This window comes from Adiantum capillus-veneris, chromosome 29 (assembly GCF_014529385.1).
Source record: "Adiantum capillus-veneris isolate H3 chromosome 29, ASM1452938v2, whole genome shotgun sequence".
NCBI classification, from domain to species: domain Eukaryota; kingdom Viridiplantae; phylum Streptophyta; class Polypodiopsida; order Polypodiales; family Pteridaceae; genus Adiantum; species Adiantum capillus-veneris.
This window is the reverse complement of record NC_140959.1, coordinates 83,492,472-83,509,197: the sequence shown is the minus strand read 5'-3', so window position 1 is coordinate 83,509,197 and position 16,726 is coordinate 83,492,472. Positions and strand designations below refer to the sequence as shown.

At 45.0% G+C, this 16,726-nt stretch overlaps 1 protein-coding gene across 3 annotated transcripts in view; it reads right to left on the bottom strand.

Annotated features, from left to right (window-relative positions):
- Window positions 1-341: 341 nt before the first annotated feature.
- The window catches only part of LOC147419499 (very-long-chain (3R)-3-hydroxyacyl-CoA dehydratase PASTICCINO 2A-like), an 85,072-nt gene continuing 68,687 nt past the window's right edge, over window positions 342-16,726 (bottom strand). For all 3 annotated transcript variants that reach the window (XM_086506066.1, XM_086506067.1, XM_086506068.1), the window contains exons 8-9: window positions 1,021-1,117; window positions 342-938 (exon numbers count right to left, since the gene is read on the bottom strand). In XM_086506066.1, coding sequence (XP_086362192.1) covers window positions 865-938; window positions 1,021-1,117 — 171 coding nt within the window. In that variant the 3' untranslated portion in view covers window positions 342-864. The remainder of the gene's footprint in view (window positions 939-1,020; window positions 1,118-16,726) is intronic.

The window sequence follows — 16,726 nt, the reverse complement described above, 5'->3', positions numbered from 1 at the left end:
AATGCCCCTCTTACAAAAAAAGGGGGTTGTCATTGCTGTGCGGCACTAATCAACAAGCTTTCTAGAATGACCCCCAATTGCTCCCAAGAGTAGCATCCTGTAGGACAAAAATGTATCTATGTTAGCTGTTTATTGGCACTACCTTTCAGCAGGAAGGGAGAGTGTATGTCAAGGCAGTTTCAACCCGTGGACTACAGAGTACCCTTTCATCCCGTGTACAACGGAGTACCCTTCAAAGCCCCCGTATCCCGTTCAAATAAAAGCCCTCAAAGCAATGGAAGTACCTCTAGCAACCTTGCATGATGGCTTAGCTACTTCTCAAGTTCTTGTTTAGACGTAAGAAAGCATAATCAGATGCCATCCTCACCTTCGCAGCCAGACCAGATGAAAAAAATACAACCTTCAGGCAAGTTATACCTGGAACCAGAGATTTTCTCCAAACCTGTCTGATTGGGGAACCATACTACTGGACTCGTCTGAGTCCAATTGGAAGATGATTGTTAGATTTAAGTAGCATTAAGAATCAGCGTAAAGGATTCCAATCCAGCTCATAATGCCTTTGAATCAATGCATGCACTTCCTTTACTGTTAAAAGAGAGCAAACAGAATTTACTTGTTGCAATGATGTGAATCAACATCAACTTCCCTATGCTTCGCACAAAAATACGACATCCCTCTTGCTTGAAAATTCTTTGGTGTCATGAAGTCAACAGATTGCACAGTGCAAATTTCAAATTGTGTCCACCAATTTCCTGTTGATGAAGTCTACTGTTGCTGAGCATTGGATAGCACTTCTGGACTTCAAAGTGCTTTTTAAAGCTGTTTGCAGAAAACAATGATCATCTGCATAGCCACTGGTTGGACCTAAGCGCTCTTTCTAGCTTTGGCCAAAGCCTTGCTTCTCTGACCGATCATATATGTGTACATGTAAGGGCTCCCTGTCAAAAAAGACAAAAGAACTATTTATTCACCGCCGTTCTAAACCTGAATTTTCATATATATAGACAACCAAACACACACCAGGGACGTAAGTTGCCAGAGTTGCTAGACTGGCGAAGTAATTATCGAATGCTACATTCAGCTGGTTGGGCATCCTAAAGCAATACTTCTCTGAAACCTGGTTAGAGTTCATGAAGCATCTATTAGCTCCAGCTGCAAATTATTCTGCCAATCGCTGGACAGTTCAGGCGGATGCATAGCTCAAAAAGCAGAAGAAATGTTAAAAAATTTAAGACCTGCCTTGAAAGAAAGACTTGTATTCCTAAGTGTGTGTATGTGTGTGTAATTGATAAGTGTGCGTACATGAATGTTTGTGCACATGCACGCGTGCGTGTGTGTGTGTTGGGGGGAACATTACAAAAAAAAGTGTGTTTGGGGGGGGGGGGGAAGAGGGGGGGGGTTGTTGGCGCACTCGCGGCTGATAGCACAGACAGCTGGTCTCTGGAGTTCTCCTCGCTGCTCCTGCTGTCGCCCTCATCAGCAGTGTTATGCAGCCAGCAGCCTCTGCCAGGTTTGTGTGTGTGTGTGTGTGTGTGTGTGTGTGTGTGTGTGTGTGTGTGTGTGTGACATGTGGGTGTGTGCGTACGTGTGTGTGTAGCGTCTTGCAGTTCCTGCCTGTCACGAGGACCTGGCAACTGCTAACCTTAGTTGTTGGTTTCTTTCCAATGATTTTTGTTTAATTTTTTATTTTGAGACCCTCTTTTTGAAGTTATAAATGGTCGGACATTGTATGGCCAATGTGAACGGTACTTTCACCTGCAGATGGGAAGTTGGTCGGCACTGGAACTCGTAAAGTAAAAGGATGTCTAGGCTCAGTTCAAGATCATGTAGGTACCTCCATCGCACTTAGCAAGTTGGTGGATATTGGGAAGTGAACTCAATAAAGGCATAAAGTCAAGGTGGGATCACCCCAGGAAAGTATCCGACAGTTGGGCCACATTGCACTTTTGGATGCGGTCCCAATGAGGATAGATGGTCAGATGACCAAAGGAAGCCCAATGGAAGCATCTCCTAAAAATTAGGGAACTGCTATTTTGGGCCGTGAAATGTGTTCGTGTCATTACCTTCAGAATGACGAGGGGAACATTTTATTACTCTGCTGCAAAGTCAATTGATGCACCAGATTTTTAAGCAAGAAGCCCAATGCGGATAAATTGCAACATGAGTGCCAAGTGGCACTTTTTGGCCAATTTACCAAGTTTGGGAGAACAAAACTCGTAACTGACTTTTTGGAGCAGTTTTGGAGGCTGATAACTATGATTTTCAGCCATTTCTCTCCATTTTTTAGCTTCCCATGACTTTACCTAGGACCAAGGAGCTCATTTTCAGCATTGGAAGGCATCAAATGCGTGTTGACAAGGCTGTTTTGCTGCGTTTTCAGCGATACGCGGGTTTTGGCAGCCATGGAAATTCTTCCGCTTTTGTATCTATTTGTTCACAGATGCATTACAGGTCAAGGGTAGAAGAGGGGACGCTCGATTTAATGCTGGGAGGATGCTTCATTGAGAACCTGTCACAGGTTAAGAGATATGGAGTGCTTTCTTTCCCTCTCATGTACAGTGTGGTGCTAGGAGTGATGACCTGCACACTACACACTGCTCTCTCTCTCCCCTACGTGCAGTTATGTGATGCCCCACAAGAGGGCTCTTCATTTGACTGATGTATAGCTGTGTGGTTTCATGCTTTTGTGCTAAGGCAAGAGTCTCCTTAGCAGGGACAGGGGTAGCTAACTGCTACTCCAAAGCAGGCACCGGTGAGGGTCATAACCTCACCGTACAGGTGCGTTTTCAGCGCTGTGTATGCGCTGTAAATTGACTGTTTTTCAGCCATACGGACGCCAGAACCATTGGGAATAGTGCCCCACTGGCAAAGGACAGTTAGGGGACTGTTTGGGGCTGAAAACAGGGCAAAAACCAGTAAATACAGCGTGCTGAATTTACTGTTTTTGGGCAGGAATCAGAGGGTTTATGCCAATGGAAGTGAGTTCCAGCAGGAGAATTGGTTACGCGCAAGTTTTGAGGCTGTTATGCTGTTGAAATTTGTCCAAATCAAGTAGTATATAGTTGGATATAGACAAAGGATTCCCAGGACTCTACTTTGTAAATTTACCCTCTCAAAGTATAAAGAAATACCGAAAGGGGCACCAATTTTGGGGCCTACAGGTTGTCGGCGTCTGCTCGGGGCATTCTAGCTTCTGAGCCGTGTGTGTATTCAAGTGTTAATTCCCGTCAGAGGTTTCCTTTGCACGTTCTCTGTGTGTGTGTCTAAAGTAAAGAAATTCGGGTGCAAGCCAAAGCCTACCGCCCCACGGGCCGGTTACACTGCGTGCCTGCTCCTGCACGACCTACAATTCCTGAGCGCAGGCAGCCCTCAACGCGACCTCGTCTTCCTTCGACTTCTGCAATTCCTGCGTAGCTATTAACCCCCAGCGCAGCCAGCCCCCAGTGGCTCTTGTACAAGAAAAAGCAGCAATAAGGGTTTTGCAGGTGTACAAAGTTTGGATTGCTAGAGTTATCAGAGTGGAATTGGACAGGTGTACAAAGCTTCAGTTGCTAGAGTTGTCAGGTGTACAGAGCTTGGTTTGCTAGTTGGATGTACACCCCGTTGTGGATTCCTGTACATTTCCCTGAGGTCTCTGTACAGAGATAGAGGTCTATAAAACAAAACAAAAAGAAACTCCTTTGGTGTGCACATTTCTCTAGGACTTTGCTCTTGGCTTGTCTGAATCTCACTGCGTCTTTAAGCATCGGAAAGCCATGGGAAATTTTTCAGAAGCCACTTCTGAGATCAAAACTTCTTTGTATGAGGATTTTGAAACGGCTCAGAATGGCCTGGCACCTGTTCTCGAGGTGCATATTCCGGTGTAAGACCTTGTGGATCTAGTTGCGTAGTATGCTATGAATGCAGTTATGTTGTTTTTCCCGGGGGAAATGCCTAATGCACAAGATGTCGGGCAATGGGTTGATTTTCTTCTCAAACGTCAAGCTGTCCGTGGTGTCTACTTTGGTGCTCGTGGTTTTTATGAAGTTCTATTGGCGGATATCGAAGCCAAATGACACGCAGATGACCCATGTTTTGCCATGGACACTGACAAAGGATTATCAAAGTCTTATTCGCCATAAATGCCCGGTGTGGGTAGAAATTGTTGATTTTCCTCACACGTGGAGACACTATCTACCACTATTGGCTGCACAGCTTGGGAAGGTGGTTTGTCCTCCGAAATTGGATGCGAACACCAATAGGTTTCGTGTTCTTTGGGATACTGATAAACCAACCCCCGAAGGCATTATGGTTGATTCGGGGGACCCATGGGTGGGCAAGTGTCCATTCAAACTTAAATGGGGCAAATTTGCAAATTTATGCTTCCGATGTGGTAAATTTGGACACATGCAATCAAAATGCCCTGAACCGGCTTTGCAACCCCCTCCTTCAACGGTTCCTTCATTTGCTCCTATATCTATGGGTAAATCTATCGGTAAGGCTAAGCAAAATGGAGTCTCCATCACTTATGTGGCTCCCCAATGTCGATAGATGGAAAACCAAATCTCCTCAATCTGTTGTTCCTGGTAATGGCAATGTTGTAAAGGAAAAATTTCGGTCCAATGATGATGGCGCTTAGGTGGTGCCTATAAAGGCAGTGAAGATTTGCGTTGCACCCTCCTCTCAGAATTATGTTCCACTTGTCAATGCTAACAAGAATGCGTCGTTCAAGCAATTTCCATGTAATGATAATTACACATTGATTGATGCATGGGAAAAAGCGATGCACTCTTACAAAGATGTGCTGATTGGTGAGGCCTCCACCTCGCATGACAATTTTGTGGAGACTTTTTTTGCATTGAATCAATGATCGGTCTTGGTACGGATAGAGTGGAGGAGGATGTGCCCATGGGCACGCCTACTTAATTCCGTGTGTTTTTTGGCCACCTGTATTGATATCTCATGTATGATCGCATTAGATGCATCTCATATAATGTACGTGGGTTATGCAACCTTGATAAATGGTAGCTAACCTGGCATTATGTAAATACGTGTAGGGCAGATGTTGTTTTGCAAGAACACAATCAACATGAGTTTGTTGGTTAGTGTTCTTACTTAGCGGACTCTTGGATTGCGTATGATAGCTTGCATGGTTATTGAGGACTATTGATGATGGTTCTTCATGAGCTTCAACCAATTCTTGTGCATAACGAGCCATGTGGTCGATGGATGGTTGTGCAATGCTTGTTGAATGGTCAGTTCTATGAATTTGGAGGCGTATATGCATATACAGCCACTAGGCAAAGGGCCGCCTTATGGCAAGAGATCTCTTCTTATCCATTGATTTCCAATGCATTTCTTTGTGGTGATTCTAACAATACTCCAAATATGCATGATAGCACCACAGAGAATTCACATATGTTGAATGCGGGTAGGCAAGGAACCATTTTCTTGCTTCTGCACAGATGCTTGATTTATGGTGTTATCTGCATCCTGATGTCTCGGGATTTAATTTTCAGCATGTTGCTCATTCCTCATATCAAGCACGTCTGGATCGATGGTATGTACTCAATTTATAGTAGTATGGCGATTTTGTATGTGACTTAAGGCTAGACTACACCTTGCACCTATCAGATCATGTTGACTTTGTGCTTTGGGCAGTCTATTTGTGATCGACCCCTTTCTCAAAAGCGCCTGTTGCATATCGCCAATGCTTATCTTACTCATGAGGCGTTTCAAGACTATGGTAGGCAGTATATGCATTGGATTCGGGGGAATGCTGATGCTGCCAAACATGTTTGCACCGGCTGCACGTTTTGGCCGACTCTCGGCCTTTGTCTGAATCTGAAATGTCAGAGTTGTGTGAAGCTTGTCTATATATACAGCATAATGACAAACGGAAACTTGATAAATGGCAAACGCGTGCTTGCCAACAGGCTTTTATGGACAAAGGTTGAGCCTCGAAACAATTTTTTAAGCATCTGCATCATTCGAGGGTCTCTTAGGACATTTAAGTGCGTGATGCTTCCTTCGGGTGTTTGGACATCATCCAAATAGGAACTTGCTGATGCCATGGTCGCTCATTATGAGCAGGAGTTTGCTGCTGCTTCTCAGCCTCCATGGCACTTTGTCAAGCACGACAAGTGTTGCTCTCTCATGTGCATCCAATTCTTTCCTCTCAAGCCCAATGTCTTGAGGAACTATTCATTGATTCCGAATTGCATTGTACATTGCTTGCATTGGGCCATTGGCGATCCCTTGGTTGGGATGGGCTTACTGTGGTATTCTTCCTTTCCTTCTAGGAGACTCTTAAAGAGCCTTTGCTTTTTATGTTGAAAGTGGCATGGGAGAAACAAGATTTGGCAGCATCCTCGAAAGAGGGATTGCTTAAATTGTTACTGAACCAAGCACTGTGTGAGCAATTTTCTCATTGGCGGCCAATTACTTTCATGCCTGTCATTTACAAGATAATGGCTAAGATGTTGGTGAATAGGATTGAAGATCACCTTCTCGCAGGACTCCACCAGGCTCAGTACAGGTTCATTCCTCGCCACCAAATCACTAACAATTGGCTAATATTCCGGTTGGCATGGCATATGCAAAATACATGCAACAGGATGTACTTGTCATGCAAGTTGATATCGAGAAGGCTTTTGACATTGTGCAATGGGACTACATTCTACCACAATGCGGTGTCTTGGTTTCGGTCCTAAGTTAGCCGATATCGTTTATTTCTTGTGTGCTCACACCACGTCCTCGGGGATTCTTGAAGGTGAACTAACGGAACCTTGGCCTCTTGGTTGTTCGGTTAGGTAGGGCTATCCCCTTAGAGCCATTGCCATACATCCCTTGCTAATGAATCTTGATCACTTGACTTTTGATGGTCGTCTTCATGGCTTTGCGCTTTATCTCGTCTCAGAACTTCATTGGGCTGCTTATGCAAATGCTTATTTGTTTACGCCTCACAATTGCCAAGCTGATGTTGAAGTGATTATAAATGCTTTGGAGCTGTATGGTCTTGCAGCTGGTCTTAGAATCAATTTCCGCAAATCAAAGCTTCTACCGCTTGATTCTTGTGACTGGCATAATCAACTATGGCCTGAAGAGATTGTTCCTCCGAATGTAATTACCAGGCATCTGGGGTATCCAATTGGATGGAATATCAGTCATGCTCAATAGGTGGATTAAGTTCTGCAACACTTGAATGTCAAATTGCATTACTGGAAATTGTCCACATGGCCATTACCTGATCGCTTGTGAAATGTTCAAAGTATCTTAAATGGCCTATGTTCAGTTCTATTTGCCCTTATTGCATTGGCCTCGCCATTGTCTCGCTTCCCTTATGTCGACTATTTTGTCTCATTTGTGGGGCGATCACATGCTCACAAAAAAGGTTTCCGTTTGACGTCAATTTAGAAACTTTGCACTCCTAAGCGATTTGGTGGTCTCAATATCTTGGACTTGCGTAGGGATGTTATTGCCAGGAAAGCCATGTTGTTGCCTGCTCTTGTGCAACAAACTTAGTCTTGGACACCTATGCTTGCCTACCTATGTCAGTATGTGGTTACTTCCTCCTTAGGTCACTGGCAATCCTCTCTTTGGGAGGTAGTGTTTGGCAAGATGAAAGGCCACATTCTTGGATGCCCTTTTACTTCCAGTTTGATTTTTGCTTGGAAAGATCTTACAATTCATTTACCATGGCATGGTTGACAGCAGCACAAAGGGAATTTGCTTTGCCAAGAGAGTCTTCATTGGAGTCGGGCGTTTCCTCTTACTATGGTTGACCGTTCACCTCGCCACACATATTTTCTCTCTTGTCGTGGCCTTCGCGTAGTTAGTGATGTGGTTGATGAGGCAGGGCTACACTCTTCAGTTTCCTTTGGTTGCTCGCTGTTTTGGATTGGATATGCATTATCGCTAGTTTTGGAGAGAGCTTCAAAATATGTTGGCTGACTTTATGACCATTCCACAATTGGCTGATGGTACTCGCATGTCTCATTGGACTTTTCGGGATACGCCTTTTGAGGCTATTTCTGTCAGTCACGTTTATGCTCTTCTTCTGCCGCAGCCTTGCCTTGTTGATCACTGTAATGCCTTATGGTCGATGCACAAGTCTGACACCTGGTGGAAGAAGCCACTCTCTGCCATCTCGAAGAGCCGCTTGCCTTTGAAGGAGCGATTGTTTCTCTCGCGATTCTTGCTTGGAGTTCTCCCGGTGGGCACTTTTCTCAATACACATCATATCTGCTCTTCTAGGTGTATTCGTTGTTCGACTACGAAAGAGACAGTTGGTCGCCTGCTTTGGGATTGCTGCATTACTAGGGTTTTTCTTTGCCGTTTATCACATTGTATGAGCTCCGTTTCCCCTACATGGTCTTCCACCCATGGTTTTGGGCTTTTGGCATTCTCTCACCTTCTGTACAGGAGTTTGCAGTCTTCTTTATGTGGGTCAGATTTTGGGCTTATTGGACCCTATGGCATCAACGCAATGGCTACATGTTCCATAGTTCTCATGCGGATCCTTTTCGGTTTTTCAAGCTCTCTCTTAGGCAATCTTTACGCTTTTCCTTCAATGTTGGTGACATCACTCTCGAGATGCTCCATTTTCCTATAAATGCTTTTAGCTCTCTTTCACAGCCGAACACTATTGTGTTCTTCCCTTTGTACATGATCCTTTTTGTGGGTTTTCCTCACCTTGAGGTTTCCCACTTGTACATTAATCTTAAAGATTTACAAGAGAGAGAGAGTGTGTGTGTGTGTGTGTGTGTGTGTGTGTGTGTGTGTGTGTGTGTGTGTGTGTGTGTGTGTGTGTGTGTGTGTGTGTGCGCGCGCGCGCACGCGTGCGATCTCCTGCCCTAGACCGGCGGGCGAATCTCCTAACCTGCTCCTCGCGCAAGTTCCGACTTCAACTCAGCCACTCGAACTTTTGCTCCAGCTCGATCGCGTCAATCCCCTCGGCCTGATGTAGTTCAGTCTGCAACAGCTTCGGCACAGCTCAGTGACTGTTTTGCGAGCAGATCTCAGCTCAACCCACCTCTGTGTGCAAAGGTGCCTTTGCGCTAGTCATTAATTTCATTTTCAGTAGAGGTTATCAAGGCAGTGCTTGAATGCAGATGTATGCCCTTTGAGGGTGTTGTATATAGTTATGGGGTTTCTATACATAGTTTAAAGCAGACAATACAAGGCTCATTTCTTTGCAGTGTACATTCCGATAGGCTTTCTCCTTTAGCTGTGGTTTTGCTGCTGCATGTCAGAGTTCCGTGTGTGTTCAAGCGTCGGAAAGCTATGGATAATTCTTTATCAAGGCAGTGCTTGAATGCAGATGTATGCCCTTTGAGGGTGTTGTATATAGTTATGGGGTTTCTATACATAGTTTAAAGCAGACAATACAAGGCTCATTTCTTTGCAGTGTACATTCCGATAGGCTTTCTCCTTTAGCTATGGTTTTGCTGCTGCATGTCAGAGTTCTGTGTGTGTTCAAGCGTCGGAAAGCTATGGATAATTCTTCGGAGGTCGCCTCTGAAATCAAAACTTATTTGTAACTTCGAAGAGGCCCAGAATGCTTGGAATGTTCAAGCACCTGCTCTCGAGGTACGTATTCCCGCGCAGGACCTTATGGACCCAGTTGCACAGTATGCCATGAATGCAATCATCTTGTTTTTCCCGCGCAAAATGCCTATTGCACAGGATGTCGGACAATGGGTTTATTTCCTTCTCAAACGTCAGGTTGTCCGTGGTGTTTACTTCGGTGCTCGTGGTTTCTATGAAGTTTTATTGTTCTACTGCTAAGGTGGTTCCCAATGTGGAAAAAGGGAAAAACGTGACTCCTCAGTCTGTTGATCCTTGGAATGGGAATGCTGTGAAAGGCAAAAATATTGGGCCTAGTGACACTAACTCATGGGTGGTTCCTAAAAAGATAGTGAAGATTCGCACCCCACCCTCCTCTTGTAATTATGTTACCCCTATTAATTCTAATAAGAATGCATCATTCAAGCAACTTCCATGTAATGAAAATCGGAGGTTGATTGACGCATGGGAAAAAGCGATGCACTCTTACAAAGATGTACTTCTTGGTGAGGCTTCCACCCCTATTGTAAATCCTGTGGACACGTTTCCTGTATTAACTCAGCGGATGGGTTCTGGTATGGATGTAGTGAATGGAGATGTGTCTATGGGCACCTCTACTTGATTCCTAATGCATAGTCGCATTAAATGTATCTCATACAATGTGCGTGGGTTATGCAACCTTGATAAATGGCGACTGACCTGGCACTATGTACATACATGTAGGGCATGCATGGTTGTTTTGCAAGAGCATGATCATCATGAGTTTGCTGGTTAGTGTTCTTATTTTGCCGGTTATTGGATTGTGTATGCTGGCTTGCAAGATTATTCGGGTTTATTGATGTTGGTTTGTCATGAGCTTCAGCCTGTTCTACCGCATAACGATCCGCATGGCCAGTGGATGGTTGTGCAATGCTTGTTGAATGGTCAAGTATATGAATTTGGAGGCATTTATGCATATACAGACTCTGGGCAAAGAGCTGCTTTATGGTGAGACATCTCTTCGCACCCATGGATCTCCAATGCATTTCTTTGTGGTGATTTTAATAATACCCCTGATACGAATGATAGTACCACAAGCATTTCGCACATGTTGCTTGCGGAAAGGCAAGAATGGGATATCTCTTTGCTTCTAATCAAATGATTGATTTATGGCGGTATTTGCATCCAAATGTTTCTCGATTTACCTTTCAGCATGCTGCTCACTCTTCTTATCAAGCACGGTTGGATCGATGGTATTTGCTTAATGTGCAGTAGTGTGAAGATTTTGTATGTGATATGAGGACATATTACACCTTGCAATTATTGAATCATTACCCTCTTTTGTTGACTTTGTACTTTGGGTAGTCTCTTTGTGATCGGCCCCTTCCTAGGAAACGTCTACTGCATATTAACAATGCTTATCTCACTCATGAGGTTTTTCGAGACACGATTTCTGATATTGTTTTCCCTCTGCTTGCCCACATGCATCTTGATCTTGATGCTGCCTGGTATTGCTTTGTCATGAGAGTACAAAGTGTTATTTATGACTAAGGCATGCATTACATGCAGTGCACTCGGGGGAATGTCAATGTTGCGAAACAAGTTTGTCAATGGCTACAAGTATTGGCTAATTCGCGATCTTTGTTTAACTCTAAAATGTGGGAAGCTTGTGTGTGCATTCAGCATATCGATAAGCAAAAAAATGCAAAATGGCAAACACTTGCCCGACAACACACTTTTATGGATAAAGGCTGCGCTTCGAAGCAAATTTTTAAGCATCTACATCATACAAGGGTCTCACAAGCAATTAAGCGGGTTGAGCTTCCCATGAGTGCTTGGACTTCTTCAAAACACGAACTTGTTGATGCCATGGTTTCACATTATCGACAAGTGTTTGTTGCTCCTTCTCAGACATCTTCAGCTACTCGCTAAGCGCGTCAATTCTTGCTTTCTTATGTTCATCCGATCCTTCAGGATCCATTCACTCATTGTGAATTACATAGTGTGTTGCTTGCATTGGGCCGTAGGCGATCTCCTGGTTGGGACAGGCTTACTGTGGAATTTTTCCTCTCCTTTTGGAGGCTCTCAAACAGCCATTGCTTTTCATGTTAAATGCGGCATGGGAGAAACAAGATTTGCCACTATCTTGGAAAGAGGGTTTGCTTAAATTGTTGCATAAGCAAGCAATTTGCAAGCAATTGTCTCATTGGTGGCCTATTACTTTGATGCCGGTGGTTTACAAGATATTGGCTAAGATGGTGGTACACCGCATTAAAGACCACTTACAGGACTTCATCAAGCTCAGTATGGTTTCATTCCACGTCGCCAGATTGCTTTTCATGTTAAATGCAGCATGGGAGAAACAAGATTTTCCACTATCTTGGAAAGAGGGTCTACTTCAATTGTTGCTTAAGCAAGCATTTTGCGAGCAATTCTCTCATTGGCAGCCTATTACTTTGATGTCAGTGGTTTAAAAGATATTGGCAAATATGTTGGTGCACCGCATTAAAGACCATCTATCTACTTATAGGACTTCATCAGGCTCAATATGGTTTCATTCCACGTCGCCAAATCATGGACAACTTGGCTAATGTTATGATTCACATGGAGTATGTTAAGTAAACCCAACAAGACGTGCTTGTTATGCAAGTTGATATCGAAAAGGCCTTTAACACTATGCAGTGGGACTTTGTTGCTGCCACGATGAGATGTCTAGGGTTCGGTCCTAAATTGGCCAATGTGGTCTATTTCTTGTATGCTTGTAGTACGTCTTCAGGGATCCTAAAAGGTGAATTGATGGAATCTTGGCCTCTTGGCAGTTCGGTTAGGTAAGGCTGCCCCCTTAGTGCTTTGTTGTATGCTATTGCCACTCACCTCCTGTTGATGTATCTTGATCACTTGACCTCTATTGAGCTTCATCATTAACGAGTGTTTGTTGGAGGATTTTGCAGATGCTCGGAATACCTGGGAAGGTCAGCAACCAGCCATAGTTACAGGGGACGAGGCTTAGGGACAAGGGACGGCCGTAACCGGGATGGGGACATGGCTGGACGGCTAGAAACGGTCGGCTGGGCGCCCAACGTCTATTTTTTGGAGGAGGCTATAAAAGCCACCCTTTGGATCTCTCAAGGCTCAAGCTCTCATTGGCAATTGCTCAAGGCTCAAGCCTCTTCTCTCTACGGTCTACCTTCGGCGCTTCGCGGCTTCGCCTCTAGAGTCGACGGTCTACCCTCTCCTCGAGGCTCGGAACTCTACCTTTGAGTCTCCTCTCTACCCACTTGGCACTCTCTCCCTCCTCTACCCTTTGAGTCTCTCTACCCACTCTCTTCCTCCTCTACCCTCTCATTTTTGAAGCTCTCCTCTACTCTCTCTCCACACAAGCTCTCCTCTACTCTCTCTCCACAATCATGTCATCTCAAGCTAACTCCATGTTAACCCTCACGGCTCACGGACACCCCATCACCTACGACGGACGTGTATTATGTATTTGGTAGAGTCAGGTACCGGGCTTGTCGGACCAATAGGAAAAGGGTAAGAGTGATCGCCGATGAGAGGCGCACTCTAACCGGGACATTCAAGGGATTAGTTGGCTAAGCATGGGCGCCCAAGTGTGAATGGGGTGAGCTCATATAAAAGCCAACTAAACCTAAAATTCATTCATTCTCTCATTTGTGCAATAGAAGAGTGCTCTTGCTCCATCTCCATCTCCATCTTCTTCTTCTTCACCTCCTTGTGTGTGTGTGTGTATGTGAGAGAGAGAGAGAGAGAGAGAGAGAGAGAGAGCGCGATCGAGCATTGCGGCGGCACGACGGCGGTGAAGCGGTTGAGCGCGACGTAGCGGCGTCTCCTTCTTCTTCGCGGCGAGGAATCCTCCACGGCAGGAGCATAGAGCGGTGAGTGACACACCATTGCCCTCTTTTGAGCTTACTAGTTAAGCTAGTTGTGTGCTTGGAGCCGTCTATGGCTCGCACACAGTGTTAGGCAAGGCCCTTGCTTCGACAGTGCGGCAAGGAGCGCACATTTTTGGCACCGCTGCCGGGGAATCGCCCTGCACTAAGCCCAAGAGGCACTTTGTGCTTCTCCTATGAGTTGTTTGTAGTAGGAAAGAAGAGGAAGAGGAAGAGGAATGAGTTGTTTTTCTGTAAGTTGTTAATTTCTGTGTTGTCTGCAAGTTCTGTGATTTCTGCATAATGTTGTGTTTTCTGTTTGCACACAGTCTTTGCACAATTAGTCGTTAGCTTGTTTGCAGTGAATGAATAAGTAGGAAGGCAGTTAGAAATTTCTGTTTGCACACAGTTTTCTGTCAAGGTTTGGTTGCACACAGTCTTTGCACAGTAAGGTAGTGAGAGAGGAAGTAGGTGGACAGTTAGCTCACTGTCAGTAAGCAGTTAACAGATTAGTCAGTGGTTAGCAGCACTGTTAGTAAGTAGATAAGGTAGTGAGCTGTCTGTGAGCTGTTGACTGGGAGGTTAGGTAGGTGACAGTGTGTGTGGCCAAGAAAGGGTCACCTAAACCGCGCGCGGTCATCGCTCCAAAAAAATTAAAAATTAAAAAATTAAAAAAAATTAAAAAAAACCGAAAATATTTAAGCGTGAGTGACTGGGGGGCTACACTAAAATTTTGATCAGGATCGAGATCATTTCCCCAAGCCCACGCCCAAGCCCAGGCCTCAGTCCTCAGTCTTATGATATATACTAGACTCACTCTTATATATATACCCTACCCCCTCAAGAGGGAATGAGAGCATATGGGGCAACTCCTCCACTCTCCTCCCTTCTCTTCCCACTTGCACCCTTAGACTTTCTAATTTGGGCCTAGTTCCCTACTAGAAATTGTCGGTTTTAGGGATTCCGAGGGCATAAAGTGACCAAACGGAGGGCTGTAAAGCACGGCACGTCCCTCTGACCGAGACGCTCGTTTTGAGCTATCATACGTTCTATTCTATAGCTGGGTCAGAAAAAAAAGGACCAAAAAATCAAAAATAAATAAATAAGAAAAGACTTCGGTTGCAAAACACGCAAAATTACTAGGTGAGTAGCCTTCACGGGCCCTCACTAACACTTCTAGGGGATCCAAGTCATATGAACCTACGCTCTGGACGAGTGTTAGAGCACGAGCATATTGGTAGTGCCTCCATTTACGCGGGCACCCATTATTCCTCCACCCTAGGTTCTGGACCTTCGGCCGGGACTCAAGGTAGCGCGACCCAAGATCCTCATATCACGTCTAGTGATTCTTCCTCTGACTACGAAGTCATGGAGGAGTATCCTACACCAAACCCTGATAGTTCAAGTCAAGACATGCATGCCATGGGCCCACGGCCTGGGTCCAGCGTGTTTAGCCGCTTAAAAGAGACCCTTAGTAGAGCTACTCGCTCCGAACATGCGGTTAATGAAATAAATGAAGGGAGTGGGGAAGTAAATTCGTCATTCATACCTAAAATAGACCCTATGCTTCTTGAGAGTGTGCATGTGAATGTTCCATCCACTGCACCTCCTGATCCTTTAGGACTATCTCCCTCTGAGGTTTTACTACCCGATGGTAGGAGTCTTGCCGAAGTACAAGAGATCGAACGCTATATGCAAGCAACAAGGGAAAGGGAAATTGAGAACCTACGAAGGCTAGAACAAAGTCGAGCCCTGAAAGCAAAGGCTTCTATGACAACAATCATGCTAGCCGAGCAACCGAGTGCTCCCAAGGTAGCGGTCACGGAGGGGCAAGCTATGGGGAGCAATAATGCTTCCACTTCAAGGGAAACCTCCAGCACCCACGCCTCGATGGGATATTCCTAAACGAAAATTGGGAGTATGATCTACAAGCAGAAGCTTTAACTGATCGGTACACAGGACACACCTATCATGTGGGTTGGTTAGATGTTCTACAATCCACATCGGGTGCTACTAGCATAGATGAACAACAACAGAAAGTCTGTGATATCCTCCATAGGATTGTCGAGTTAGAAAGACAGAACACAGGGATCAACATGCCTTCAACAGGCCTAATGAGATTCTTGGATACGGGAAAGGCCAACCAACCAACCCTATCACAAATGGAGACTCCCTCAGTGAGCCCCATTGATCCTCCATATGTTGTTTCGCCGGGAGCCTCAGTACAATCTGAGCTCACAAGTGGCAGCTTTACCTTCCCAGATCTAGCTCATCTTTCTCTTAATGACACTACGGCTACCATGCATATCCCAGTGGTGAGCATGACAAGAAATACACCATGGAGTTCATTTGTTAACACTGCGCCGATGCCTAGTAGCACAGTGCCCCCAACTATACCTACATGTATGTATCAATCATGTGCACCTGTCGTACCTCACCCTCATGTAGCTCCTACACCTCCGATTATTCCAAGAGCTTACAATCCACAATGGCATTATCCAAGCTCTTATACAAGTGGAGCCATGCCATTTAATAATAACATGCCATATCAGGCACCCCCTATGCCTAGGGCCACGCCTGTAAACTTTGGACCACCGTCTGGTACACCACCATACGAAATATGGGACCCAAGAGCCGCGCGTATGCCAAGGCCAAGGCCAACTCCCATCTCACATGTGGTTCCAGGAGCACATACACCCATTATACCTGCTCAAATAGGAGATTTGGCAGCATTTGCTCAAACTATCGGTCGCTCTATTGCGGAAAACATGCGTAGTGCACCTGATAGAGAGCCTAGGAGCAAGGCAGTTCAAGTAGCTAAGCTCACACAGAAATTCAGTGGAGACGGAGATGCTAGAAAGCATATGGAAGTCTTTGAACATGTGTGCGATTCCTTGGAAGAGCACAATGAGCTACATAAGTGTAAGGCTTTGAGTTTGACCCTAAGCGGAAAGGCTGGAGATTGGTATAGAACCTTAAGAGTAGAAGAGAAAACGAGTAGAAGAGAAAACGATCTACTCTACTCTTAGGAGACTGTTCTTAAAAGAATACATACGAGAGGGAGTACTTTGGGGTGTAGCCTCTCAGCTCCAGAAAGCCCAACGAGAAGAAGGTGAATCCGTGAGAGACTTCATTAGTCGCCTAAAGAATTTGAATTCTCGATGCAATCCAAACGAGCGATTCAACAACAACCAATTGCTCGATAGATTCATTAGGGGACTACGACATGAAAGTATCTATAATGGCCTAGTCATTAGAGGTATCACTACTTGGGAAGCAGTCACCATGAATGCAATCCAATTGGAGGATAATTT